At 43.5% G+C, this 27,392-nt stretch overlaps 1 protein-coding gene across 1 annotated transcript in view; it reads left to right on the top strand.

The window, feature by feature from the left end:
• The first annotated feature begins 20,135 nt into the window (after positions 1-20,135).
• The window catches only part of wnt9a (wingless-type MMTV integration site family, member 9A), a 30,399-nt gene continuing 23,142 nt past the window's right edge, over positions 20,136-27,392 (top strand). The window contains exon 1 of the mRNA XM_071361539.1: positions 20,136-20,338. Within this exon, the coding sequence (XP_071217640.1) occupies positions 20,136-20,338 (203 nt within the window). The remainder of the gene's footprint in view (positions 20,339-27,392) is intronic.

Genomic DNA, 27,392 nt, shown 5'->3' with positions numbered 1-27,392 from the left:
ATGAAATATTTCCTGCAGCGGTTATAATCCCTTTAACGTTTTATACGTGTTCTATTCCCAATAAACACTTTAACATTTTTAAAACCCCAATAAGAAAATAAATGTTTTAGTGAATCAATGAAATACTTTATTCTTGTTCATAAATATTGTTTCTTATGGATGTGTTGCTTTATAAAAATGTATGTCTGTTACTATAATGTGATACCCAATCGCATTCATCAATCAGGTGATTCGTGAATTAATTCACTCCACCCCTCACTCACTCATAAAAGTATTTCGTTATGATTTCAAAAGCCCCTTAATTTTAAGACCTAACCATCGTAAGTATGAGTCATAGCTACATGAAATTCTGTGTCAAACATTTGATTGTATTGCCATCTTGTGGACATTGAGCGTCCTGTGAACCAAGTTACTTTTTAGAAGGCGCATGATGGGCACACGTCCACCCAGCAGAAAGACGGGGGACCAACTAGATCAACAACTTGTATAAGGAAGAGAAGGTCAGTGTAGTAGGACCTCCAGACATACACTGCTTTGAACGGGCTGCATAAACATTCGTCTTATTGATTATTGCTCTTGAATGCATGCTAAACTTTCTTTATCCACTACAGTTGTCCACTTGATTGACAGAATGCTTTGCTGTTCATTCTAATGAGGCAATGGTGTCCCAATTTCTTCACAGGAAGGTGATTCCTATCTCCCTCACTAGCTTTAAGCACCAGCTGCCAGAGCAGCTCACAGATTACTGCACCTGTACATAGCCTATCTACAATTTAGCCCAAACAACTACCTCTTCCCCTACTGTATTTATTTATTTATTTTGCTCCTTTGCACCCCATTATTTTTATTTCTACTTTGCACATTCTTCCACTGCAAATCTACCGTTCCAGTGTTTTACTTGCTATATTGTATTTACCTCGCCACCATGGCCTTTTTTTTGCCTTTACCTCCCTTATCTCACCTCATTTGCTCACATTGTATATAGACTTATTTTTCTACTCTATTATTGACTGTATGTTTTGTTTATTCCATGTGTAACTCTGTGTTGTTGTATGTGTCGAATTGCTATGCTTTATCTTGGCCAGGTCGCAGTTGCAAATGAGAACTTGTTCTCAACTAGCGTACCTGGTTAAATAAAGGTTAAATAAAATAAAAATCAAGACAAAATAATGAATGTTGAAAAGTATCGCTGTTCTTGTTGAGTCATATTTAACTCTGAAGACTGGATTAAACACTAGATTTCAGACATAATACTTTGGTTTAACCTTTGGAAATTTTATTTGGTTTAACCTTTGGAAATGTAGTGTGGAGTCAAGGGGTTCATCAGCTACAGCTTGAGAGAGCTACAGGTGCAGAGAGAACTGGGTGCCAGACCTGCCTAGTATAGAAGGGGAAATCTGGAAACAGGCAGAAGCAAGGGGGTACTGACCATATGTCAATGGGTACTGGTAGGGGAGGAGGTGTGAACGATGCCTTTTTTCCAACTGCCGTCAGCATTGGCAAGCGGGCAATGTCAGGGGTGGTGAGGAAAACACATGATGTCTGCTCAATTTACAGTAATAGTATGGCATGGCATGTGAATGTCTGTGCAATGTAACTGCCCTGCCAGGAGGTGACGGTCACATCATTTCTCATTGCATGACGTCTGTGTGATACGAGTTGACCATTATTCATCTTTACGAATCAGCTTGCATACAAGTCCAGCTAAATGTCAGCATTACATTTTCTGTGATTCAGTGACAGTCCCAATGTGGGGAATTCATTATGTGAGTGACTGTGTAGTGCTAGTTAGGGCTGACTTCTTCACTGGCGTGATTGATGTCATGGTTGAAGTGTTGAACCCCCCAAGTCCTAGCTGCCTGTCAGAAAGATGATTGTTTACTGAATTTAAATAACTGGTCAAATAATGTTTCCGATTACCGGTAGTTCTTGGTATAGTTAGCTACTATTTAGTTGATATGTACTTACTATATAACAGTACATACAAAAATATACATAAACAGTATCTGTGCAATTTTATTTAAAGTGTGATTCTGTCTTCTCTACCGGGGGTTTCAGGCAGCAGCAGTGGCAGCCCATTCAGTTTTTCCTCAGAGAGAAACAGAGGGACATTGTGTCACTTGGCCATTATAGCACCTCTATGTGGCCATGTTGACCTCACTGCCATGATGATGTCATCCAGCATGCTGTCAAAGCCAAGCCAAATCCAGAGCAGCGGGTGACCCTGGCCAGCCAGTATGTATTCCTGGTTGCACATGGCTCATTCAGCCTCTCATTGACAGAAGACAGCAGTGCACACTATAACGGCATGACATGAAAAATCAAATCAATCCAAATGTGAATTACTAATGTGATTCCGCAGCCCGTCTGGTGTTCAACTTTCCCAAGTTCTCTCACGTCACCCCGCTCCTCCGCTCTCTCCACTGGCTTCCAGTTGAAGCTCGCATCCGCTACAAGACCATGGTGCTTGCCTACGGAGCTGTGAGGGGAACGGCACCCCCGTACCTTCAGGCTCTGATCAGGCCCTACACCCAAACAAGGGCACTGCGTTCATCCACCTCTGGCCTGCTCGCCTCCCTACCTCTGAGGAAGTACAGTTCCCGCTCAGCCCAGTCAAAACTGTTCGCTGCTCTGGCACCCCAATGGTGGAACAAACTCCCTCACGACGCCAGGTCAGCGGAGTCAATCACCACCTTCCGGAGACACCTGAAACCCCACCTCTTTAAGGAATACCTAGGATAGGATAAAGTAATCCTTCTAACCGCCCCCCCCCCTTAAAAGAGTTAGATGCACTATTGTAAAGTGGTTGTTCCACTGGATATCATAAGGTGAATGCACCAATTTGTAAGTCGCTCTGGATAAGAGCGTCTGCTAAATGACTTAAATGTAAATGTAAATGATTATTTAGCTGAGGCAAGAAAATAAATGACTCCACTGTGTTATTCAGAAAATGGAGAGTTAGACGTGCGTTAGTTGATTCCATAGATGTACATTTCACAGGAGGTTGGTGGCACTTTAATTGAGGAGGACGGGCTCATGGCTGGAGCGGAATGAGTGGAATGGTATGAAATACATAAAACATGGTTTCCATGTGTTTGATGCCATTCCATTTGCTCCGAGCCATCCTCCTCTCAGCAGCCTCCACTGATATACTGTACATCATTGGTTCAGTCTAACAACAACATGATTATTTGCATTTCTTCAGAGTGCCTACACTGTCGACATATTTGTGGACATATTTAAAAGAGATCTTAAAACACACCTTTTTAGCTTTGCTTTTCCTTAGCGTGCTTTTTAGTCATTCAGTTTTTATTATTATTTTATTTTTTATCCTTATGTATGTTGTGTAGTAAATATTGAAGTTTTTATTTTCATTGTTTTTATTCGTTTTTTTTCCTGTGAAGCACATTGCGTTGCATTCCATGTCTGAAATTAGCTGTATAAATAAAGCTTGATTTGATTTGATACAGTCATTCAGTTATAAATGTACAGAAGAGTGACGATCCACTGTTATTTAACTATAACTCAAAGTGTACAAAGTAAAACTCATTGCAGTGAGGACATTTCTCTCTATTTTCCGGATTTTCTTTTCTCCACTCTGCAGTTTTGACAGTCTAATAATGTTGATGTTTTAGTCTACATTGACTCATAGACTGGAATATCTGCTTTACTTGCTGTCCAGGGAAAATAACCCAACTGGTGGGTGGGCGATCTGTGTTTTCGTAGTATTGCGTTTGAATAAGACAAAGTGTGCAACTATATGGCAACCACTAGATGTCAGCGTTGTCTAAGGAAATTATGGTTTTATTGTGCAATTGTTCTGTTGTTTCCTTGTCTCCTATGGTTATACTGTAGAGACTATGCTTTGCTTACTGTCAACCAGTATCATTGTTGACAGCTGATAATGACATAAAACAAACAGAGCTGACAATCAATAGTGGCTTATTAAGTATTTACTAATTTCCTGCAACAGTAGGCTATGTTCTCTAACAAGCATATATGACAAACCAAAGGTCAAGCTACAAGTCTAGGCAAACTGCATGTTAATCACCACCCCAAAAATATTGGTTTCATGCTGTTAAAAAAACATGTTTATGTAAAATCAGCATTCAAACATAAACATTGACAACTGCAGTTGACCAAGATGCGGTACTGTGCACCCATTCCCATCTGACCTGTATCGGCACGGTCAAATGTTTCTTGTCTGGAACACAATCCCACTGTGTCCTGACTGTGAGTGAGTTCAAATCCAGTCAACAGGAACACATAGCAGCAGGCCAGGCCAGACGGACATAACCTATTGATTAGACACAGCCAGCCATTCCTCCAGCACCGCTGCTGCTGCTCTGTTTACATTACAAAGTTCTCAAGGAAAAGGGAGGAGGGAGCTAGGCTAGCGGTGTTTTGATAAGTCTCTGTCTAAGTCAGGACACACCCCAGGAGGAGCTCAACTCACCTGGAAACTACCCATCACTTTCCCTTTTCCTACCACAACTCCTGAGATCTGCCTCAGTTGAAATACAATACAATACAATAGAAGTTTCAAGACATAGGAAACAGGGTTAGTGCCATCACTGTTCCTTATCGGCAGGAAGGGCACTGCCATGGGTGTTGACAACACTATGTCTACCTCTCCCTCCCTGGGTGCAATGTGCCATATTGATAAAACACATAATTGAAGGCGACCTCCAATCTGGACACAACCTCTTTGGACAGTCTCTAGGACTTCATGCTACGTCAGGAAGGAAGGACAAGGATGTGGCCACTGTACTGCCAGTTTCGGAGGAGTAAGGACACACAATGACAGGCAGGTGTGTGTGTGTGTCAGGATGAGCAGCGATCAGGATGGTAGGAAGGGAGGAAAGCTGTAGGTAGGCTGTAAAGTCTCACTCCGCCCATCGCTGTGTTCTTTATCTGCATGTGTCGCCTTAGCCTTGGCCTTTGATCACTGGGCTCTTCCTCCAAGCCACCTGGACAGTTTTGTCAGAGCTGAGGTCACAGATAAAACAGTGGAGTGCCTGAACAGGAGATTTTGACATTTGACATCCCTGTCAACTCAGGACAGAGTATCTTTCATCAACTGCAGCTTGGCAGGACGGACACATGGAGCAGAGATACAGGGATCTCTCCTTCACAGCTTCTGCCTCTCTCCTTTACTCCCTCTCCCCCTCTCTCCCTCCCTCTCTCTCCCTCCCTCTCTCCATGCCTTCCTATCCCCCTTCCTACAGATGGTGACACTTTCTCTAGGTCATCCCCAGTCGTCATCGCTGGCTAAGAGAGATGGGAAAGGCTAGGGTTAATGTAAGGGTTACGGTTAAGGGTTTGGTTAAGGTTAGGGTAAAGTAAGGGTCAGTTTTAGATTTTGATTTGTCGTTTTCCAGATCAGCAGTGGCCTTATATAGTCTCCCAAGAGAGACACACCAATGACTACAGCTGTTCCTTTAGCGGACTCTTACTTTAGTTATTAAAAAATAAAACACCATAACCCATTCCGAACTAATACAGATGTAGGATCTTCATTTGATCACCCTGTTGCAGGAGAACCTTCCTGCAAGGCAGGACATTTAAAACATGTTATGTATTTGAGGCTTGAAAAGGCTTCTGAAGTTTGTTTTTCCACTTTGAAATTTCAGGCTTGATTTTTCCCTTATGAAAAATTATGAAACACATAATAATTCACATCTCCTGTTGCTGCAGAATTATTTTCCTGCTGTAGCAAACTGGCTCAAATTAGAATCCTACATCTGTACACATTAACTCTATAAAAAAAATCTATGAATTACTGTTTCACATCCTGTAAGGTTCAAAGCCTTTTCTTTTTCATGTTAAAAAATGAACTTGGGTGCCCAAGAGAGTAAAGGCAAATAGTGGCTCCTGGAGCTTTGTCACTCTGTACACATGGTTTACCCTGGGTGTTCTCGGTTTGCTTGGCAACCACCGGACTGATCATATCTTGTGGCTCTTGTGCATAACTGAATAGTATCCAAGTCTGCTGAGGGTCAATTCAAATTGCATATGTTGTGGGTTTATATGCACAAAGTGTTCACTTGCTTGAAACGGAAGGTAGTCAATTGAGTGAATCGTTAAGGCAAAGACAAACATTGAGAGATAATATTTCATTAATAAATAGACCTTTGAAATCTTTCCCAGATCGACTTGTCAAATACACCTTGTTGTTGGGCTGCTTAAGCTAACCCACCTACAATGTGTTTCTTTATTGTCTACGATACTGTACCGAGGTTTGCTGGCAAATATTGACTTTGTTGAACTAAGATCAAACTTTGCTATGAGGAAATGTTTCATCTTGTCAGGGCCGGCTCCAGGCATAAGCGACATAAGCGGTCGCTTAGGGGCCCCGGCCACTAGGAGGCCCCCTACCATAAATTAAATAAAAAATACATGTTCAGGAACGCAGTCGGCGTCTCAACTTACTGTTGAGAGTTAGAATAGTAGAATACACATGGTGAAATTTAGGAATGTGGTTGTGCTTCAGCAGTTTCTGTCTTTTATGTCAGTCACTGACAGTCACTCAATTAGCCATGTGAGCTAAACATGTTAAGATTGGTAAGTTATTCTAGCCAGCTACCGACCGGGCACGCAGGACATGTGCCGAAGGGCCTGACCTGCAGGGGGCCTCCATTGATTTTGTTTGTCACTCACTCAGATATCATTCACATGCATAAGGCATAAGTCTTGGTAAAATGTGTAGAATTGCAGGAAATTAGCTTTAAAACTGAAGAAAAAAAACATCTCTGCCCCATGGCGAAACTATTTTTGGGAAAATAGCTAAACTTCTCTCTACACATTTTTCCCCTTGGCAAAATGTGTAGAATTGCAGACAGCTTGCTTAAAAATGGCAACATTTTCTCTACTCCCCATGGCAAAATGTGTACAATTGCAGGAAATGTATTTTAACCCTTTGACAAGTACCAACAAACAGGTGTGATCATTATACAGTGGTCCCTGCAGCGTACACTCAAACCGGTGTGATTAGAACACTTATTTTGAACGTCCAGTTTTGATCGATGCAACAGTCAGCGTTTGAGCTGGCCACACTGTTTTTTCACAGAAATATATTGCACAAACACAGTCCTTGCAACGTTATGTCCTGAATGTGACCAGTTTTTTTGGGATGCAATGTTCAGACATTCACAGAAGTAGCAACAGCATAACACAATCATCCAAACTGGAAAATGTAGGCTACGTTAGTCCAACAGGATTGTGTTGAGGCGCAGATCTGGGGAAGGGTACCAAAACAATTCTGCAGTATTGGAGGTCCCCAAGAACACAGTGGCCTCCGTCATTCTGGAACCACCAAGACTCTTCCTAGAGCTGGCTGTCCGGCCAAACTGAGCAATCAGGGGAGAAGGGTCTTGGTCAGGGATGTGAACCTGATGGTCACTCTGACAGAGCTCCAAAGTTCCTCTGTGGAGATGGGAGAACCTTCCAGAAGGACAACCATCTCTGCAGCACTCCACCAATCAGGCCTTTATGGTAGAGTGGCCGGACAGAAGCCACTCCTCAGTAAAAGGCACATGACAGCCCGCTTGGAGTTTGCCAAAAGGCATTTAAAGGTCTCTCAGACCATGATAAACAAGATTCTCTTGTCTGATGAAACCAAGATTGAACTCTTTGGCCTGAATGCCAAGTGTCACGTCTTGAGGAAACCTGGCACCATCCCTACGGTGAAGCATGGCGGTGGCAGCATCATGCTGTGGGGATGTTTTTCAGCGGCAGGGACTGGGAGACTAGTCAAGATCGAGGGAAATATGAACAGATTAAAGTACAGAGAGATCCTTGATGAAAACCTTCTCCAGAGCGCTAAGGACCCCAGACTGGGGCAAAGGTTCACCTTCCAACACCACAACAACCCTAAGCACACAGCGAAGACAACGCAGGAGTGGCTTTGGGACAAGTCTCTGAATGTCCTTGAGTGGCCCAGCCAGAGCCCGGACTTGAACCCGATTGAACATCTCTGGAGAGACCTGAAAATATCTGTGCAGCAATGCTCCCCATCCAACCTGACAGAGAAGAACTGCACAGAAGAATGGGAGAGAAAAAAACAAATACCGGTGTGCAAAGCTTGTAGCGTCATACCGAAGAAGACTCGAGGCTGTAATCGATGCAAAAGGTGCTTCAACAATGTAAAGGGTCTGAATACTTATGTAAATGTGAAATGTCCGTATTTTTATTTCTAAGAACCTGTTTTTGCTTTGTCATTATGGGGTAATGTGTGTAGATTGATGAGGGGAAAAAACGATTTCATCCTTTTTAGAATTAGGTTGTAACGTGATAAAATGTGGAAAAAGTCAAGGGGTCTAAATACTTTCTGAATGCTCTGTACATACTGTATGCTACAGTAGAAACAACAACACGTCATACAGAAAATAAAGCACTTAGTTTGATAAGACTGCACACAGGTCCAAACAAGAAATTGACAAGTTGAAACATAGCCTATAGATAATTAGCAGGCAGCGTGTGTTGGTTTGAAGGCAGCGCGGGTTAACTGTCCTGTTTCGTAACAAGCACGTTTTGGAACAGTGAGTGCATTCTGACATCACATGCATTAAACAACTCATGCTGGGGAATGATTTATTTGGAACTCGCGTGAAAACGTTAAAACTAAAATGTTTCCCCCCGCTGTCAAAAGGGGGGCTACTAAAATGTTCTCCCCGCAAAGTGGTGGTCCCCCCAACCAAATCTCGCTTAGGGCCCCCAAAAGGCTAGGGCCAACCCTGGATCTGGTAATGTACATGTAGATGTTGTTATTGTTATTATTATTTATTTTTTATTTAAGCTTAATTTAACTAGGCAAGTCAGTTAGGAACAAATTCTTATATTTTGCCCTGCTTCCAAAGGAAAATGCATGCACTTTCAGTTTCAAGGCCGTTTGCAGTCCAAAATGTTATTTTCCTGTGTTTCATATATATTTCCACACTAAGAGGTTGGAATAATACTGTGAAAATCATGATATGCCTTTTTTGTGTAAGACCTGTTTGAAAAGACCGCCTGGAATTTCAACCTGTTATGGTGGGATGGACTTTTGGCCTGCCTGATGACATCACCAGGTGGTCAATTAGTTCATAGACCAATAAGAAAGAGAGTTCCAGTTTTTAGTTTTCCCCTTCCCACTCAGACCCCTCCCAGACAGTCCTAATACAATTATTGCTTGACAAATGTCTCTTTGCTAAGAAGCTATTTTTGTTTATTTTTTACCATTTTAGTTGAAAATAATCACAGTAGTGATTTGATACTGTGATAAAAACTGCTGCATTAGACACAGGTTGAGTTTTGTCCTGGAGGCAGAACTGAGCAATTTCACCTTAGACAGGCCAGCTGTAAAGTAAAAATTGCCTATATTGTAAAAATGTATGAAAATAAAATATGCTTTTTGGTCTTAATTTAAGGTTGGGATTAGGTATAAGGGTTAGCAGTGTGGTTAAGGTTAGGGTTAAGGTTACGGTTAAGTTTAAAATCAGATTTCATGACCACTCTGCAGAGCTGCCTCCAGAACATACAATTTGGCTCAAGTATGTCATAACATTTCACAAAAAAAATGTGCATGCCACAAACGAAGTCTTGGAATTAAGTTCCACTAAGGTATTCTATGGGACTGGAGAGCTCCACTTTATGCTGCCATATCACCTACTGTATTATCTTAAATCTCTCTCTATATATTATTTACACAGTGCAGTGAAATGTGTTGTTTTACAAGGTCAGCCATAGTAGTACAGCACCCCTGGAGCAAATTAGGGTTAAGTGTCTTGCTCAAGGGCACATCGACACATGACACATTCTTCACCTTGTTGGCTCGGGTTACTGGCCCAACGCTCTAACCGCTAGGCTTCCTGCCGCCATTATGTACAGATGATACTGTCCCATTTTGAGAAATATCAACAAAGACCTCAGCATACTCAGTGAGCTAAATTAATTCCAGTATTTGTTAAGTTAAGATTTTCTTTTTGAACTTCAATTCATGATCTAATACATGTCAGAAAATTGTACTGTGAATTAGCACACCATTAGGGAGTTGAGAGGATGAGGTAAAGGAGAGATCCTGCCGGGTGATGTCTCTCATTTACAATGGAACTAAATGCCTGGCTGCTCTAATATAAATCAATCTCCCTACATTGATAACTGTATTTGTTATGATATTCAATCAAGTCTGCAGGTATGTGGTTAAATAACTTGTAATGAACAGCGTTTATAAGGGTATCTCCTCTATCCCCCTAGTTACCGCACTTATCCTCGCTTAGCAGTGTTGGGTGAGTTGGTGAGTTATGTCATTTAGAATGTACCCAGGGACACAATCAAAACAACCCATGAATTGACAGATTGCCATTTCAAAAACAACATTTACTTATCTGGTCCCGAAGGAGGAGTGACTGGCTAGCTGGTCCTGCGAACTGCACAGTGTACATGATGCGACCTGACCAACCCGACGCCTGAAACAGCAGAGCAGCGAGCGCAGACGCACCGTCAGCCTCCAAACCCAAGCCACAAATGATGTCTGGGGCATGGAAAAGATCCTGTGGGCCAGCCGGGCAGAGTAGGGTTGGTGAGAGCAAGAGAGGAGGTTGGTCGTGGTGGTAGCAGAGTCGGATTGGACGGATGCGATTTGCATTCCTTCTCCAGGGATGTGATATCAAGACAAGGTCATAGCAAGGCTAATACGCAAGAGACTGGAACTACTGTAGTAGTACTAGGACCCTATGTTAGAACTTCTGTGACGTCTCCTGTGCTAACTGTTTCAGTCAGGAAGATGGTACTGTGGGTATCTTCTTCTCATCCCTTCAGTTTTAAGTTACTTAACAAATAAAACAAATATAAACTGTCTTGATAGAGGCAGTGATTGAAAAAGTACCCAATTGTCATACTTGAGTAAAACTAAAGACACCTTAATAGAAAATGACTCAAGTAAAAGTGAAAGTCTCCCAGTAAAATACTACTTTAGTAAAAATCCAAAAGTACTTGGTTTTAAATATAGTTAAGTATCAAAATGAAATGTAATTGCTCAAATATACTTAAGTACAAAAGGAAAAGTATGAATAATACAGCAATCATTATATTAAGCAAACAAGATGGCACAATCTTTTATTTTTGTATTTACTGCTAGCCAGGGGCACGCTCCAACATTCAGACATAATTTACAAATGAAGCATGTGTGTTTAGTGAGTCCACCAGATCGGAGACAGTAGGGTTGACCAGGGTTGTTCTCCTGATAAATGTGTGAATTTGACAATTTTCCTGTCCTGCTAAGCATTCAAAATGTAACTTTTGGGTGTCAGGGAAAATGTATGGAGTAATAAGTACATTATTTTGTTTAGGAATGTAGTGAAGTAAAAGTAAACATTGTCAAAAATATAAACAGTAAAGTACAGAAAAGCTATTTAAGTAGTACTTTAAAGTATTTTTACTTAAGTACTTTACATCACTGTGTAGAGGTGCATGGTAACATAACATTTTGCAGTTGGTTGTCCATAGTCTATCTGGCTGCAGACATACATTGGCCATTGGGTTTAGCTTTAGCCTGTGCTGAAGGAAATACCTAGAACTCCATCATCACCCTACAGCACATTCCAGATCATTTGAATAGTCTACTCTGGGATCAGAAGTGCTCTAACCACAATTCCCAGAAGAAACTGATTGTAATTGCAAAAAAATGTACTGTAGGCTAACTTCAATCATGTCTGAGTATTATAGTCACACTAGGAGTTGAGACCAGGTTGACTTTTTCAAAAGAAAAGGCAAGGCTACACCCGCATTTAGTTACGGATACCTTTCACGTGATATTTTATATATCGACACACAAAATATTATTCTCATTCCCAAATGCAAATGGCATAACAAATGTATGAAAAGTTTCAAGCATCAAATCCAGCTGCCCATATCAAAGGTGTGTGAAACACAAACAGACCCCACAGAGCCCCAGGACAGCAACACAATTAGACCCAACCAAATCATGAGAAAACAAAAAGATAATTACTTGACACATTGGAAATAATTAACAAAAAACCAGAGCAAGCTAGAAAGCTATTTGGCCCTAAACAGAGAGTACACAGTGGCAGAATACCAAACCACTGTGACTGACCCAAACTTAAGGAAAGCTTTGTCTATGTACAGACCCAGTGAGCATAGCCTTGGTATTGAGAAAGGAAACCGTAGGCAGACCTGGCTCTCAAGAGAAGACAGGCTATGTGCACACTGCCCACAAAATGAGGTGGAAACTGAGCTGCACTTCCTAACCTCCTGCCAAATGTATGACCATATTAGAGACACATATTTCCCTCAGATTACACAGATCCACAAAGAATTCAAAAACAAACCCGATTTTGATAAACTCCCATATCTACTGGGTGAAATACTACAGTGTGTCATCACAGCAGCAATATTTGTGACCTGTTGCCACAAGAAAAGGGCAACCAGTGAAGAACAAACACCATTGTAAATACAACCCATATTTATGTTTATTTATTTTCCCTTTTGTACGTTAACCATTTGCACATCGTTACAACACTGTACATAATATGACATGTGTAATGTCTTTATTCTTTTGGAACTTCTGTGAGTGTAATGTTTACTGTTCATTTTTATTGTTTATTTCACTTTTGTATATTATCTACTTCACTTGCTTTGGCAATGTTAACATATGTTTCCCATGCCAATGAAGCCCCTTTATTGAGAGAGAGAGAGAGAGAGAGAGAGAGAGAGAGAGAGAGAGAGAGAGAGAGAGAGAGAGAGAGAGAGAGAGAGAGAGAGAGAGAGAGAGAGAGAGAGAGAGAGAGAGAGAGAGAGAGAGAATAAAGTCAGGAGAGGAAAAGAAGAGAGGAGTAAGGTAGGGTAGGGTAGGGTAGGGTAGGGAGGGAGGGTAGGGTGCTAAAAACAAGTTTGAAGGAAAACTCCTGACAGACCTCAATGATTAGGCTAGGTTACAAAACTAATTTCAACTAACACCTACGTGTGACTGGCCTCTAGTCCAGCCCTCACGGTCTCTTTACGACCAAACACTTCTGTCTTCCAATCAAATCAAATCAAATTATATTAGTCACATAAGCCGAATACAACAGGTGTAGACCTTACAGTGAAATGCTAACTTAAGAGCCCCTAACCAACAATGCAGTTAAAAAAAATATGGATAAGAATAAGAAATAAAAGTAACAGTCTCGCTATTGTTATTTTACTGCTGCTCTTAATAACTTTATTAAGAGCAGCAGTAAAATAACAATAGTGAGACTATATACAGGGGGGTACCGGTACAACACCACTCTCTCTCGCTCTCTCTCTCTCTTTACACACACACACACACACACACACAGCCACACCGGTGAAGTACTGTTTTCCTGGTTTCTCAGCCTGGTGTAATGAGAATTGAGGGAGAGCGTTTAAATTAAGCAAGAATCAATCAAGAATCAATTACCCCACTCACCAGACATGCAGGACCAGTGGGTATTGCCTACCAGGATTAGTGTCCATTCTTGTCACGAAGCTGACAAACCCTCCAGCTTATCTCCTTTAAACCAGGTGTTATTAATTAAGAAGCAGGCCAGGAATCTCTCTCTTACTCAAGCCTAGATTAACTGACAACAGTTTCAGAACTGAACTGACTGACAAGTGTAACTGTAACCCTGTAAAAGGCCTTTCTCTGAAATGGGATACAAGTGGACACCTGTACTGAGAATCTTTCAATATTCAGGAATAATGTTGTTATTCATTGTAAAAAGCTCACAGTACTTTACCATGTATCAAATCAAATCAAATTTCATTTATCACATGTGCCGAATTCAATGCTTACTTATAAGCCCTTAACCAACAATGCAATTCAAATAATAGAGTTAAGACGGGTGGCCATTTGATTAATTGTTCAGCAGTCTTATAGCTTGGGGGTAGAAGCTGTTAAGGAGTCTTTTGGACCTAGACTTGGCGCTCCGGTACCACTTGCCATGCGGTAGCAGAGAGAAAAGTTTATGACTTTGGTGACTGGAGACTTTGACAATTTTTTTTGCCTTCCTCTGACACCACCTTGTAAATAGGTCCTGGATGGCAGGAAGCTTGGCCCCAGTGATGTACTGGGCAGGTTAAGTGGATAACTTCTCCAGGCACCACTACACCACTGCCTTGAGCCTTACAGTAATCTATGCCATTACTCAGGTGAACACAACACAAATGATCTCTATGACATTGGCAACCCTTCAGTAACAGCAACTAACTACACAATAATTTATGAAGCACAACGACATACAGTAGGCCTCTATATCACATGGGTGAGGTGGAACGTTCTTCAGCATGATGCTGATCTTTGGTAATTCCTTTTCTCAGTCCTTCTTATCCACTATTTGTGAGCTCGCAGAACTGGCCATTCGGTAAACAGAAACTTGGCAGAAGCGTGGCTGTTCCTGGCACTTGTGTTGATGTTGCTATGATCTTTGTGATGAATGGGGATATATTGTTTAATGAATAGACTTCATCCCTGGATCTGGCGTTAGTTCTCCAGATCCAGGGAGGGTAGGGGTATGATAAGAAAGCTGGATCCTTCCCAAGTCCAGATCCATATCTATTTTTTACTCCTTGATCCATAAATTAACTAAATGAACACAGAAATTATCTTAAAGTGTCTGAAAATCATGAAATGTATTGATTATATGTTTAATTTATGGCCATCAAAGTCTCTATTATCGAACTGAATACTGTAGATCAGAATAGTAATATCAGAACAAGCATAGACAATCTTTTCCTAACCATGCTTGCCAAAATCCTATTGATTTATGGCTTTGAGTATACATTTGTGCTTACTAATTAAAAGGTTCCATCTTCAGCTCTTGCGAAATATTAGCCTAAAGAAATATGCTTTGCACATGCAATTGTTAACTGTAAATTAACCTATGTTCTTACTTAGTTCAAATAAACACAGAAAAGGATATCCCACAAAGGATAGGCACATACACTGATCTTTAACTTAGTTTAACCAAAAATAGTTTAACCAAATAATGAATAATGGTTAGACTGTCTGGGATATATGATGTTTCACTGTACCTACCCAGGCCAGCTGCAGGCTTCTTCTGCAGGGAATTTAAATAGTGTTAGTCTCCGTGTAGACAATATACAAAACATACACAATTATTTTTGTCCATATTTCTTCTTGACAGATTTTCTCAGCGCCGAAATGTTTTTGTATGAGCATAGTGCCAATTTAGTCACCGCTACACAGGATACTGTATTGTAGAAATACAAGAGATTATTTAGTGAAAAATAAGTAATGCACAAACTTTTCCAAGCCAAGTCATTTAGTAGTGTAGGTTACATGCAACTACTGCACAACCTCTACTAACAACTAAAGGCTAACATTCCAGAAATGAATTGTCATGTCATTGACCAATTGGCAGTACACAAAGGGGACATACTGTAGCAGGCTGACACCTCTGCTCAGCTGACCTCAGTTAGCATGGTGCACAACTACTGCTGGATACTTACCAACAAAGAAAGACAGCTCATAAATGTCAATCAGCTGTTGTTGACTTCACTAGCCTAAAGTACCAGTCAAAAGTTTGGACACTACTCAATCAACGTTTTTCTATATTTTTACTATTTTCTACATTGTAGAATAATAGTGAAGACATCAAAACTATGAAATAATATATATGGAATCATTTAGTAACCATAAAAGTGTTAAACAAATCAAAATGTATTTGAGATTTGAGATTCTTCAAAGTAGCCACCCTTTGCCTTGATGACAGCTTTGCACACTCTTGGCATTCTCTCAACCGGCTTCACCTGGAATGCTTTTCCAACCGTCTTGAAGTAGTTCCCATCTATGCTGAGCACTTGTTGGCTGCTTTTCCTTCACTCTGCGGTCCAACTCATCTCAAACCACCTCAATTGGGTTGAGGTCGGGTGATTGTGGAGGCCAGGTTATCTGATGCAGCACTCCATCACTCCTACTCTGCGTCACAAAGACATGGCAGTTGGAACCAAAAATCTCAAATTTAGAGTCATCAGACCTAAGGACAGATTTCCACCGGTCTAATGTCCATTGCTTGTGTTTCTTGGCCCAATAAAGTCTCTTCTTCTTATTGGTGTCTTTGCCGGAATTCAACCATGAAGGCCTGATTCACTCACAGTTGATGTTGAGATGTGTCTGTTTATCAGGTATGAAGGTAAGACCCAGATGCGGACCATGTCGAATAATCAATAATCAATTTCATTTTCCAACAGGGGCAGGCAATAGACAGGTCAAGGCAGGCAGGGGTCAGTAAACCAGAGGTCGGGCAACGGTACCGGGCGGCAGGCAGGCTCAGGGTAAGGCAGAGGTCGGTAATCCAGAAGGGGGCAAAGGTACAGGTCGGCAGGCAGGTTCAGAGTCAGGGGCAGGCAGAGTGGTCAGGCAGGCAGGCTCGGAGTCAGGACAAGCAAGGGTCAAAACCAGGAGGGTGAGAAAAGAGAGACTTGAAAAAGCAGGAGCTGAGGAAATGAGAGACAAAGGGCTGTGAGACATGGGTTTGACTCTGGACACATGAAAGGTGGGATGTATACAATGGGTACGGGGCAACAGAAGATGAACAGCAGAGGGGCTAATGACCTTGGAGATGGGGAATGGGACGATAAACTGGGGGGAGAGTTTGCGGGATTCCACCTGGAGGGGCAGATCCTGGGTGGAAACACTTACCTTCTTCCCGAGACGATACCGGGGAGCCGGGGTCTGATGGCGATCCGCTTGTCATCGATACCTGGAGGTAGTCTTAAGGAGGGGCTGATACCCCAGGGAACACTCAAACGGTGATAGGCCCGTGGCAGAGCAGGTGTTGAGGGTGTTGAGGATGTATTCCACCCACACCAGCTGCTGGCTCCAGGTGGTGGGGTTGGCGGAGATCAGGTAGTGCAGGGTGGTCTCAAGGTCCTGGTTGGCTCGCTCCGACTGGCCGTTAGACTGGGATTGGAACCCATGGGACAGGCTGGCCAACGACCCATTGAGGGTGCAGAACGCCTTCCAGAACCGGGATGAGAACTCAGGACCGCGGTCGGAGACCAAGTCCATGGGCAGACCATGGATCCGGAAGACGTGACGCACCATGAGCTGGGCCGTCTCCTTGGCAGAGGGTAACTTGGGGAGAGGAATGAAGTGGGCGGCCTTGGAAAAGCGATCCACCATGGTCAGGATGGCGGTACTGCCGTCAGACGAGGGGAGCCCTGTGACAAAGTCTAGGGAGATGAGAGACCAAGGGCGATGAGGGATGGACAGAGGTTGGAGGAGGCCAGCCGGAGCTTGTCGAGGGGTCTTGTTCTGTGCACAGACTGTGCAGGCGCCGACAAAGACGACGATGTCCGGACCCATGGTAGTCCACCAAAAGCGTTGTCGCAGAAAGACCAGGGTCTGCCGGGAGCCCGGGTGGCAGGCAAGCCTGGAGGAATGGGCTCACTCCCCAGGGTTCGGCTGGGACCGCTGCGCTTTCCAAACCTGTTTCCCAATACCCCAGCTGAGTGACGTTACCAGGCACGAGGTGGGAAGGATGGTCTCGGGCTCCTGGGTGGTAGCCAATAAATCCATTAGCTAGGGAGTCCCCAATGTAGTCCTCCATAGCCTTGGTTTCAGGTCCTGACGGCGAGTATAGACGCCCCAGGGGAGGCGTGGTGCTAGGGAGAATGTCAATCCCGCAGTCATAGGGGCGGTGCAGCGGAAGGGAAGTGGCCCGGGACTTTCTGAACACCTCCCCGAAATCCTGGTACTCCGCGGGAATGGAGGAGAGATCCATAACCACCTCCGAGGACCAGGAAGACGTCCCGGGGCAGGTTGCGCCGACTTCAGACAATGGCCATGGCAGAACGTACTCCAGCTCATGATGGCACCCGTAGACCAGGTGATGAGTGGGTTGGATCGCTGGAGCCAGGAGAATCCCAAAACCACAGGGATCTGGGGGGACTTGATGAGCAGGTCTCGCTATGATTCCCTGACACCCGTAGGTTGATGAGAGTGGTGTTATGGGTGTTCCGACCTGTAGAGTGCCCGTCCAATGCTCTAACATCCACGGGAATGGAGAGGGGCTGAGTGGGGATGTTCAGCTCGGAAGCCAGTGTGGCATCCAAAACGTTCTCATTGGCCCCAGAGTCAATGAGGACCCAGAGAGATTTGGACTGGTTTCCCCACAGCAGAATGACATGAAAAGGAGTGCGAGAAAGGGAAGCAGAAAAGTTCCCTATATGGCCCACCAGAGAACTTGCTCCTACCGGTGAGCCTGGTATTTTACTGGGCAAGAGGACACAAAATGACCAAAAGTCCCGCAATATAGACAGCTCCTTGTGCTGATCCAGTGTTGCCATTCCGCTGACGGAAGCCCAGCCCTGCCTAGTTGCATGGGCTCGGAAACAGTGCCTTGGCCCTCCTCGGTGACTCTCGAGGAAGGTTGGGAAATCTCAGGTGCTCTCGGTCACAGGACCGTCTGGGACATCCGGAATGACTCGGAGGGGAGGTGGAATCCCTGGACGTGTGAGTGAAATCGAATTTCCTCTCCATCTGTCGCAATCGCCCATCGATGAGGATGGTCAAAGTGATGAGGGAGTCAAAATCTGTGGAACTCCCGAGCCGCAAGCTCGTCCTTAACCTTTCCCCCGAGACGCTGTGCAGGAACATATCAAACAGTGCTTCTGGGTTACACTCACTCTCCGCTGCCAACGTACAGAAATCCACCGCATAGTCGGCCACAGTGCGGGCGTCTTGCCGGGGGGATTTGCTTCCGGGCAGCTTCTCTTGGGGCACCAAAGAACTTCCTCACCTCTCCCACGAACCCCTCCAGGCTTGTGCAAATGGCTGACTGCTGTTCCCATACGGCGGAAGCCCAGGTGAGGGCACACTGAGCTAGAAACGCCTGACAAGTGCTCAGCTCTCTTTAAAGCATTCCGGAGTAGGTAACTGGGGCTCCCGAGAAGGTGGAGTGGCAGGTGGGGCAGCGCTGCTAACCGCAGAGTTGCTGAGAGGCGGTGGGGTTACCACCATGGCAGGCTGCCCCTCAGACGACACGCGGAATTGCTCCAGCAGCATGTCCAATGCCCGGTCATGGTACTCAGACAACGTTTGGACCCCCTCTGTCAGCCAATGAAGAATTCCTCGTGCCTACCAATGGAGGATCCTTGGGAGGAGATGGTGTTGCTCAGCTGGTCCGGGTCTGCTTGGTCAGTCATGGCCAGTTCGTACTATCAGGTATGAAGGTAAGACCAAGATGCAGACCACGTCGAATAAACAAACGTTTAATATTCCAACAGGGGCAGGCAATAGACTGGCAGGGGTCAGTAAACCAGAGGTGGGGCAACGGTACCGGGCGGCAGGCAGGCTCAGTGTCAGGGGCAGGCAATAGACAGGCAGGGGTCAGTAAACCAGAGGTGGGGTAACGGTACCGGGCGGCAGGCAGGCTCAGTGTCAGGGGCAGGCAGAGTGGTCAGGCAGGCGCATTAAGAAGGCAAGAAATTTGCACAAATTAACTTTGAACATCTGTTAATCTGTTAATTGAAATGCATTCAAAGTGACTACCTCATGAAGCTGCTTGAGAGAATGACAAGATTGTGCAAAGCTGTCAACAAGGCAAAGGGTGGCTACTTTGAATAATCTCAAATATATTTTGATTTGTTTAACACTTTTTTGGTAACTACATGATTCCATATGTGTTATTTCATAGTTTTGATGTCTTCACTATTATTCTACAATTATATATCTATATAATGGCATCAAAACATGTTCATCAAAAAATATAAACATGTTCTTGACAATTTTTTGGCTTATAACAAAAACTTTTAACAGGTCAATTTGTAAGTCGCTCTGGATAAGAGCGTCTGCTAAATGACTTAAATGTAAATGTAAATGATCAATCTGTCAAGGTAGGCTGTGTGTGTGTGCGCGCGCGGGTGCGTGCGCGCGAATTTGACAACATCAGTGATACTTAAAATATTGAAAGTAATTTATATTTATAATAACAAACAGTTCACAATTCTCTCTCTCTCTCTCTCTCTCTCTCTCTCTCTCTCTCTCTCTCTCTCTCTCTCTCTCTCTCTCTCTCTCTCTCTCTCTCACACACACACACACACACACACACACACGCACACACACACACACACACACACACATCAACTCCCTCACTCAGATTTGCTCTCCGCTAATGGGAGGAGCGCAAATGTCCTCTCTCTATAAGAAGTGCCGAACGTACAACAAGGGATTTTACACAGCTACTCAGGAGAAACGAAATGATCTGCCCTGGAGCCGCAGCAAAATGCTGGATGGACACCTACTCCTGGGATGGTTATCGTTCACAGTTATAGTGTACCTTTTCAATTTGCCCGGACCGACAACAGCTTATTTCGGGTAGGCACTGTATCCATCCACATGTTCATGACACTGTCATTGATTAGAGTTTATTACGAGATATCATGCGCTCTTAGAGCAACTTTGATAGGGCGGATAAATTGCTGTACTTATATTAGCATACGGTTCATTCAATTGTTTCAACTTTCGTATCGCGTAAATATGGCATACATTAATAAGAATGGCACTCACATTCATCCCTGTTGATGTGTCCTCTAGTAATATCAAACGTGGTGCAAATTAATAGGTTAGGATCTAGGCTGCTTACTGCATGGTGTCCTTGTAGCTATATTGTGATTTGTTTCAAGTATCCGCAACATTGTTGCACAGAACTGTCAGTTCAGAGACACTTAGGTAGCGGAGTAGGCTGTCACTGTGGGTGGTGAGAGCAGGTAGATGAGATTAATTAGTCGGCATTGCAGTGGGTTTACAGACCGTTGTAATAGCTCAAACTACCGAAGGTTTTGGGGTGGGTAATATGCTGTAGCATATATATTTTTAAGGGGAGTAGGAGTTGGGATTATCTACAGTAAAATAACCAATATCAGCTGTCTCTGGGCAGGTTTAGACAGCGATTAGTCTTCTGACAGGTATCCTACGCTAAGCCATTGATAGGCCTATCAGGCATATTTGAATGAAAAGTAGCAGAGTGGTGTGATTATTTTGTTGAAGTCGGCTCTGAAAACATACATGGGGCGAAAGGTGAGTGAAGGCTTCAGTCGCGACAGCTGGTTACAATAAAGCAATGCAGCTCACTTAACCGGTGTCTGAAACGTCTGTACAGCTTGCATAGAAAATCCCCCGTCTAGCATTAACATCGATATAGAGAAAATTCTGGCATATGGTTCGCGCTCCCACTAAGTTTAGAAACAGTTTGAAAGAATGTGTCCAGAATTTACAGTTCGTTTCCCAATCTCATGAGATACTATCATATCAAGGACAGTATTTTATTTATTTAATAATGAACAATTAAACACGTTATTCCCAGGGAACGCCTTCGTTTTTAGGTGTAACCTGCTATGACCACCTCAATATATCGAGTCTACTGGCAGCCTTTGTCTTTTCTGATGAATTTCATTAATTAGGATTCAGACTTCCTTGGAAGACCATTAACCTATAGATAGCAAAAAAAAAAAATGTAATATCACCTTCAAATCTCTTGTGTGAAGGATACAAATAGCCTACAGCAGGCATGTTGTAGCTTGGATATGTTATAACAGAAAGTTCCTTCCCAGTTGGTGGTTTATATATCACTAATCTATTCTCAGTGGCAACTGCAACCTTACAGCAACTATGAGAGTTCAGTCAGAATCGTAATATTATTTTTAGGGATCATTTATTCTACCACGAACACCATATCATTCCAGTCACATTCTGTCTAAAATATACAGACAATAGATTGTTGATGACAGAAGTAATCACCACCACCTTGTGTTGCAAACAATAGTTCTCATGAAGTTGATTTGAGTCATTCACACAAACAAATGTGGACTCATGGCAGCACGGACATATTTTGGCTGGTTTAATTGTATTTTAATTGAATCTTTAACTGGGCTTTATAACCTTTATTTAACAAATTGTAGAGTGATTAGAGTGAGTGATAACACCAGCAGTATAGTTCCAGGGGTATCAAATAAATATATATGTTTTATTGTCATATACAGAAGATAGGTGCAGTGAAGTGTGTTATTTTATAGGGTCAGCGATAGTACGGCACCCCTGAAATAAATGAGGATCAAGGTGCCTTGCTCAAGAGCACATCAACAGGTTCTTCATCTTGGGTATTCGAACCAGCGACATTTCGGTTACTGGCCCAATGCTCTAACCACTAGGCTACCTGTCGCCTATATAAGATAAGGGCATTGTTTAGCTGTGAACCAGTGGGGGGACACAGGGATGGGAGGGGCCCTCCAGGACCCGTTGGACATTATGAAGCTGTAAACTGGTTTGTTATGCCTCAGGGGCCGCTGAATTGGGTCTAACCTTCTCTCAGATCTCATATAAGGAAACCAATAAATTAGGAAGGACCGGACAAAGCGGACTAGGGTGGAAGGAAGGAATAGCGCTGTTTGGAAATAATTACTTTTTGGATCACGATCGTGGTTTGCATTGCTAGAGGTTGTGTGATATGATAGGAGTGTCCGTTTAGGTCTAATGTGTCACTCCTGAAAAGGTTATGTCCCCTGACCGGTACAGTATGTTGTTAGAGGAAGTTACTATCACCATAAATCCGACATGTTATTACAGATAATAAACATAAGTAACCCCTAATGTTAGGGTAACTGTCATTACTTAGTGTTCTTACTGTAAAGTATTACTTTGTGTTCTTACTGTAAAGTTTAGACCTATGCTAGTTCAGGCTGGACTGTTATGCTGTCTTGAAAATGATACATGTGAGAGTTGTTCAGCAGCCCAGTGGTATAGAAACCACATCATCGCTAAAAGTCACATGTCAAGTGAGCTTTTGAGGTATAGAGACATAGTGGTAGATCATAACCATCCAACAACATTACCATTGGCCCTCAATAACTAACCAGTTGCATGTAATAAGATTGAAGCACAAAGGGTCATTTGGTGTGAGGATGCGATGATAGTATGAATGAGATGAGTGTCAGTGAATGATTTATCCTTTAAACCAGAGAACATGAGACAAACAGATGACATAGGTGACATAGATACACAGAAAATGTTTCTGATACTGCCCCAAAGCCAAACCGACTACCCAGAAACCGGACACCACTGACACTCAGTGCAACACACATGCCCACATGCCTGCACGCACAAACGCACACACACACACACACACACACACACAGCAAAACACACACACACACACAGCAAAACACACACACACACACACACAGCAAAACACACACACACACACACACACACACACACACACACACACACACACACACACACACACACACACACACACACACACACACACACACACACACACACACACACACACACACACACACACACACACACACACACACACACACACACACACACACACACACACACACACACACACACACACACACACACACACACACACACAACAAAACACACACACACACACACACACACACACACACACACACACACACACACACACACACACACACACACACACACACACACACACACACACACACACACACACACACACACACACACACACACACACACACACACACACACACACACACACACACACACACACACACACACACACACACACAGCAAAACACACACACACACACACAGCAAAACACACACACACACACACACAGCACAACACACACACACACACACACACACACACACACACACACACACACACACACACACACACACACACACACACACACACACACACACACACACACACACACACACACACACACACACACAGCAAAACACACACACAAACACAAACACACACACACAAGAGTCCACTGTTTCCAAGTCCCTTACTGAGCGTGTTTTATCCTCTCCAGGCATCATCTCAGAAGGGAGCACGTCTGCCCCCTACTGAGTTCAATACCCACTTCCTACAGCGAAGGAAGTCTGTTCTGATCAGCCCGCTGGCCTCCGTCCTCCATTCAGACAGTGCCGACTAGCCCTGCAGACTCCCTGCCTGGTTGGGCATGAATGACATACACGCACGCACGCACGCACGCACGCACGCACGCACGCACGCACGCAGACAGACAGACAGACAGACAGCACGCACGCACGCACATACATACACACGCACGCACGCACGCACGCACGCACACACACACACACACACAACACACACCTGGGATGTCTGACATTGAGTGGAGTATACATACTAACACACACTTGTTCAAATAAATATCTGCCATGAGCACGAGGACAGCACATCCTCCGGCCTTCTTCCTGGGTACTGATTTACTCAAAATAGATGGTCGATGTTGCATACCCAATTTCCCGAGTGCGGTGGAGCGTAAGTGTAAAGTAAACACACCGTCTCTGTTGCCCGTAGTCTGCAGCGGCAGAAGGTGGGGTGGGATTCCTAGCGTGGTCAAGCACCCACTCAAATTGTCATCCTTTACCACAAGAATGTGAGCACTCATTTACTTTCCCCTGTTGAGCCTGTTGTGGCAGGTGCTGCTTCTCCCTCACAGCTCAGGCTTACCATTGGGGAAGTTAGCTGCAGTTTCATTCTCATGCTTAGACAATACTGAACCTTGATGGAATATTCTTTGTTGGGTGGTATTTTCGAGAAGTGAAGGGAGTGAGATTGTTCACTTAGTTGACCCCAGCTGAAGAGTTCACCTTGAGGCGTTTAAGCAGAATGCTGTTAAACAAGCTAACTTCATTCATTTAAATGCTACTTTTGGCCCATAGAAAGGCATTTTGTGGTCTTGTAAACTGCATTCAATGCAAGCCCTAAACTGACTCAAACAGACATTTGTTTTTATTTAGTTTACATGCTGCGGCATATACAGGAATCATACCCACAGCTACGCTATGTATGGTGAATTACCAATCACTAAGGCAGGGGTTCCCAACGTTGGCGGGCGCCAACGTTTCGTGGGGGGGGGGACTTTCCTTGATTTGAGGATTAAATGTATTTTTTAAATGTAATTCTTTTTACAATTCACAATTGTTTATACCAATATAAAACGATGCATTAATCCACAATGCTTTAGGCTAGAAACAAACGGTAAAATGCCAGAGGAAGACGTGACTCTGATGCACATGGGAATATCTTTGATTTGTCTCTATGGCATTCAGAAGCTGAGCTACGACCTTCTAAAGTCGAGGAGTCGAAGAAATTGTTATTTTCTTGGGAAGTAATCTTATACAATGTGTGACTGTCGCTATCAATTGATCTAATCACTTTCTGTAAAAGATAATATGTATAATTAAATTAAGGGTTCATATAAATTATCATCATAAAACATATTTGGTAGTGGAATAACATTTGGTGTCAACTTTATTTTCCTTATCCATGATGATTATGATTATCTATATATCTTTTTTTTATCTAACCTTTTTTAACTAGGCAAGTCAGTTAAGAACAAATTCTTATTTACAATGACGGCCTACTCTGGCCAAACCCTAACCCGGACAACGCTGGGCCAATTGTCCGCTGCCCTATGGGACTCCCAATCACGGGAGGTTGTGATAGAGCCTGGAATCAAACCAGGGTCTGTAGTGATGTCTCTAGCACTGAGATGCAGTGCCTTAGACTGCTGCGCTACTCGGGAGCCCTAAATGATTATGATTATTATTATCATGAAATAGCCTACCTAAAATGTGTCATGAGTCTTGTTAAACTACTGTATATATGTAGAATTGCAGGACATTATATTCAAAACAACAATTTTTCTAAGTTCCTCAAATCAACAAAATTAAACTGGTGTTGTATTTAATATAGTGTGTATGGGTGACATTTTTTAAACGTGAAAACGGGGGCCCTGAGGGAAAAGGTTGGGAACCCCTGCACTAAGGCATCACAATGAGTGTTAATAGGGTTGTTTATTGCTTCGACAGCCTTATGTGCCCTGCCCTCAGTTCCAGCTCCAAAGGTCATTGTTTTCAGCCACATTATTAAGAGGAAGTCGCAATATTCCTAAAACAACGTAACAAAGCAGATTCATTTGTAGCCTTCAATATACTCACTGTGCTGCTTCTCCACAGTCTCCAGCGTTAATGTTAATGTTTAGGCTTTGGCTAAGCGGGCTAACACTGTTGTGGTGGGCGGAAGACCAGGTTCAAACTCCTGTTGGTGTGCTTCCAGTGTTGTATGGAGATGAAACAAGAGGATATAGGCTGCTCAACAGCCAGTCTCCATGTAAACACTTCCCCCTGCTCCCCTCATGTGCGTGCTGCTGCTGGTATTCCAGTGGTTTGTGTAAAGATGCAGGGTGATTACCAGTCATTAAGTGTGACTGTGGGCTCAGGGCTGGCGTTGGCGTGGGGCTAGGCAGGCAGACAGTGGTGGCGGGCTTCTCATTACAGAAGCCTTAAGCACTGATTAGCCCTGACACTAGGCTAGCTCACAGGCAGGGCGCAGGCAGGGTGGGAAGCGTTCCCTGCCTGGGATAGAGGGATTTCCCAACTTCAGAGGATATCCTGTGGCTGCAGCCACACCTCAAAGGGTATCACTTTACCGTGAGCCAAGAAGATAGGATTCTCTTTCAGCGCTGGCTGCTTGGGGTTAGCTGTGATCACATGGAGTCTGGCTAGTGGTGAGATCACACCACACAAACCTGCTGGAGGCTTAGATTAAACACCCGTATTCCCTTTGTGAATACAGAACGAGAGAGAGAGATCTTTGTTATCTTTGTGTTTTTGTCCATCCTGGTATGTTTGGCACAGTATTGTTTCAAGCTTGTCTTATGAGTTAGAGTTTGCACTGTGTAGAGTTAGGTCTATGTCCTCCCACGAAGCATCTGGTGAAAGGAGTGCTATGCCCATAGCCACCACAGGGGGGAGCAGCCTCTTTCTGGAGCCCAGGATGGGTCTCATTCAGCACCCTTTAACCCCTTTGTGTAACCTTAGGAGAGTTGGAAATGAGATGTGAAAACAGCCAAATCTAAAGGCACCGGACACCGCTTAAGTACAAATTCAAGAAAAAAATTAGTTGTGGTCAAAATAAATGTAAAGTACAAAATGCTGACTTGTCCAATGTCATTCAACTCAGCCGACTCCCAGCAGGGCCTTGCTGTATTGTTCTGTAGAAATAAGACTTAATTCCACTTAATTGCTTCTTGAATAGCAGGTTAAGGCAGTCTGTCATGGAAATGGTCCCTCTACCAAATGTTGCCTGTTGGAGTGAGATGAGAGAGTTTTTAGAGTTGAATCATTTGGAGGTTTACATACTCACACACACCTTTGTTGTGAAGGTTTTAGTTGATGATGTCTGCAGTGGCCTGGGTAGTGGATAATCTGGATACACTCTGTACAGTATAATGATATGGTTTTACTGTATTTGTTGAAGATTACATGGCATTATTGCATTTGAGAAGGTCTTTAAAATATGTGTTGGCCCACTCACATCCGAAGG

Source organism: Salvelinus alpinus, chromosome 23 (assembly GCF_045679555.1).
Source record: "Salvelinus alpinus chromosome 23, SLU_Salpinus.1, whole genome shotgun sequence".
NCBI classification, from domain to species: domain Eukaryota; kingdom Metazoa; phylum Chordata; class Actinopteri; order Salmoniformes; family Salmonidae; genus Salvelinus; species Salvelinus alpinus.
Note: the sequence above shows the minus strand (reverse complement) of the source record. Positions and strands in the feature narration are given on the sequence as shown.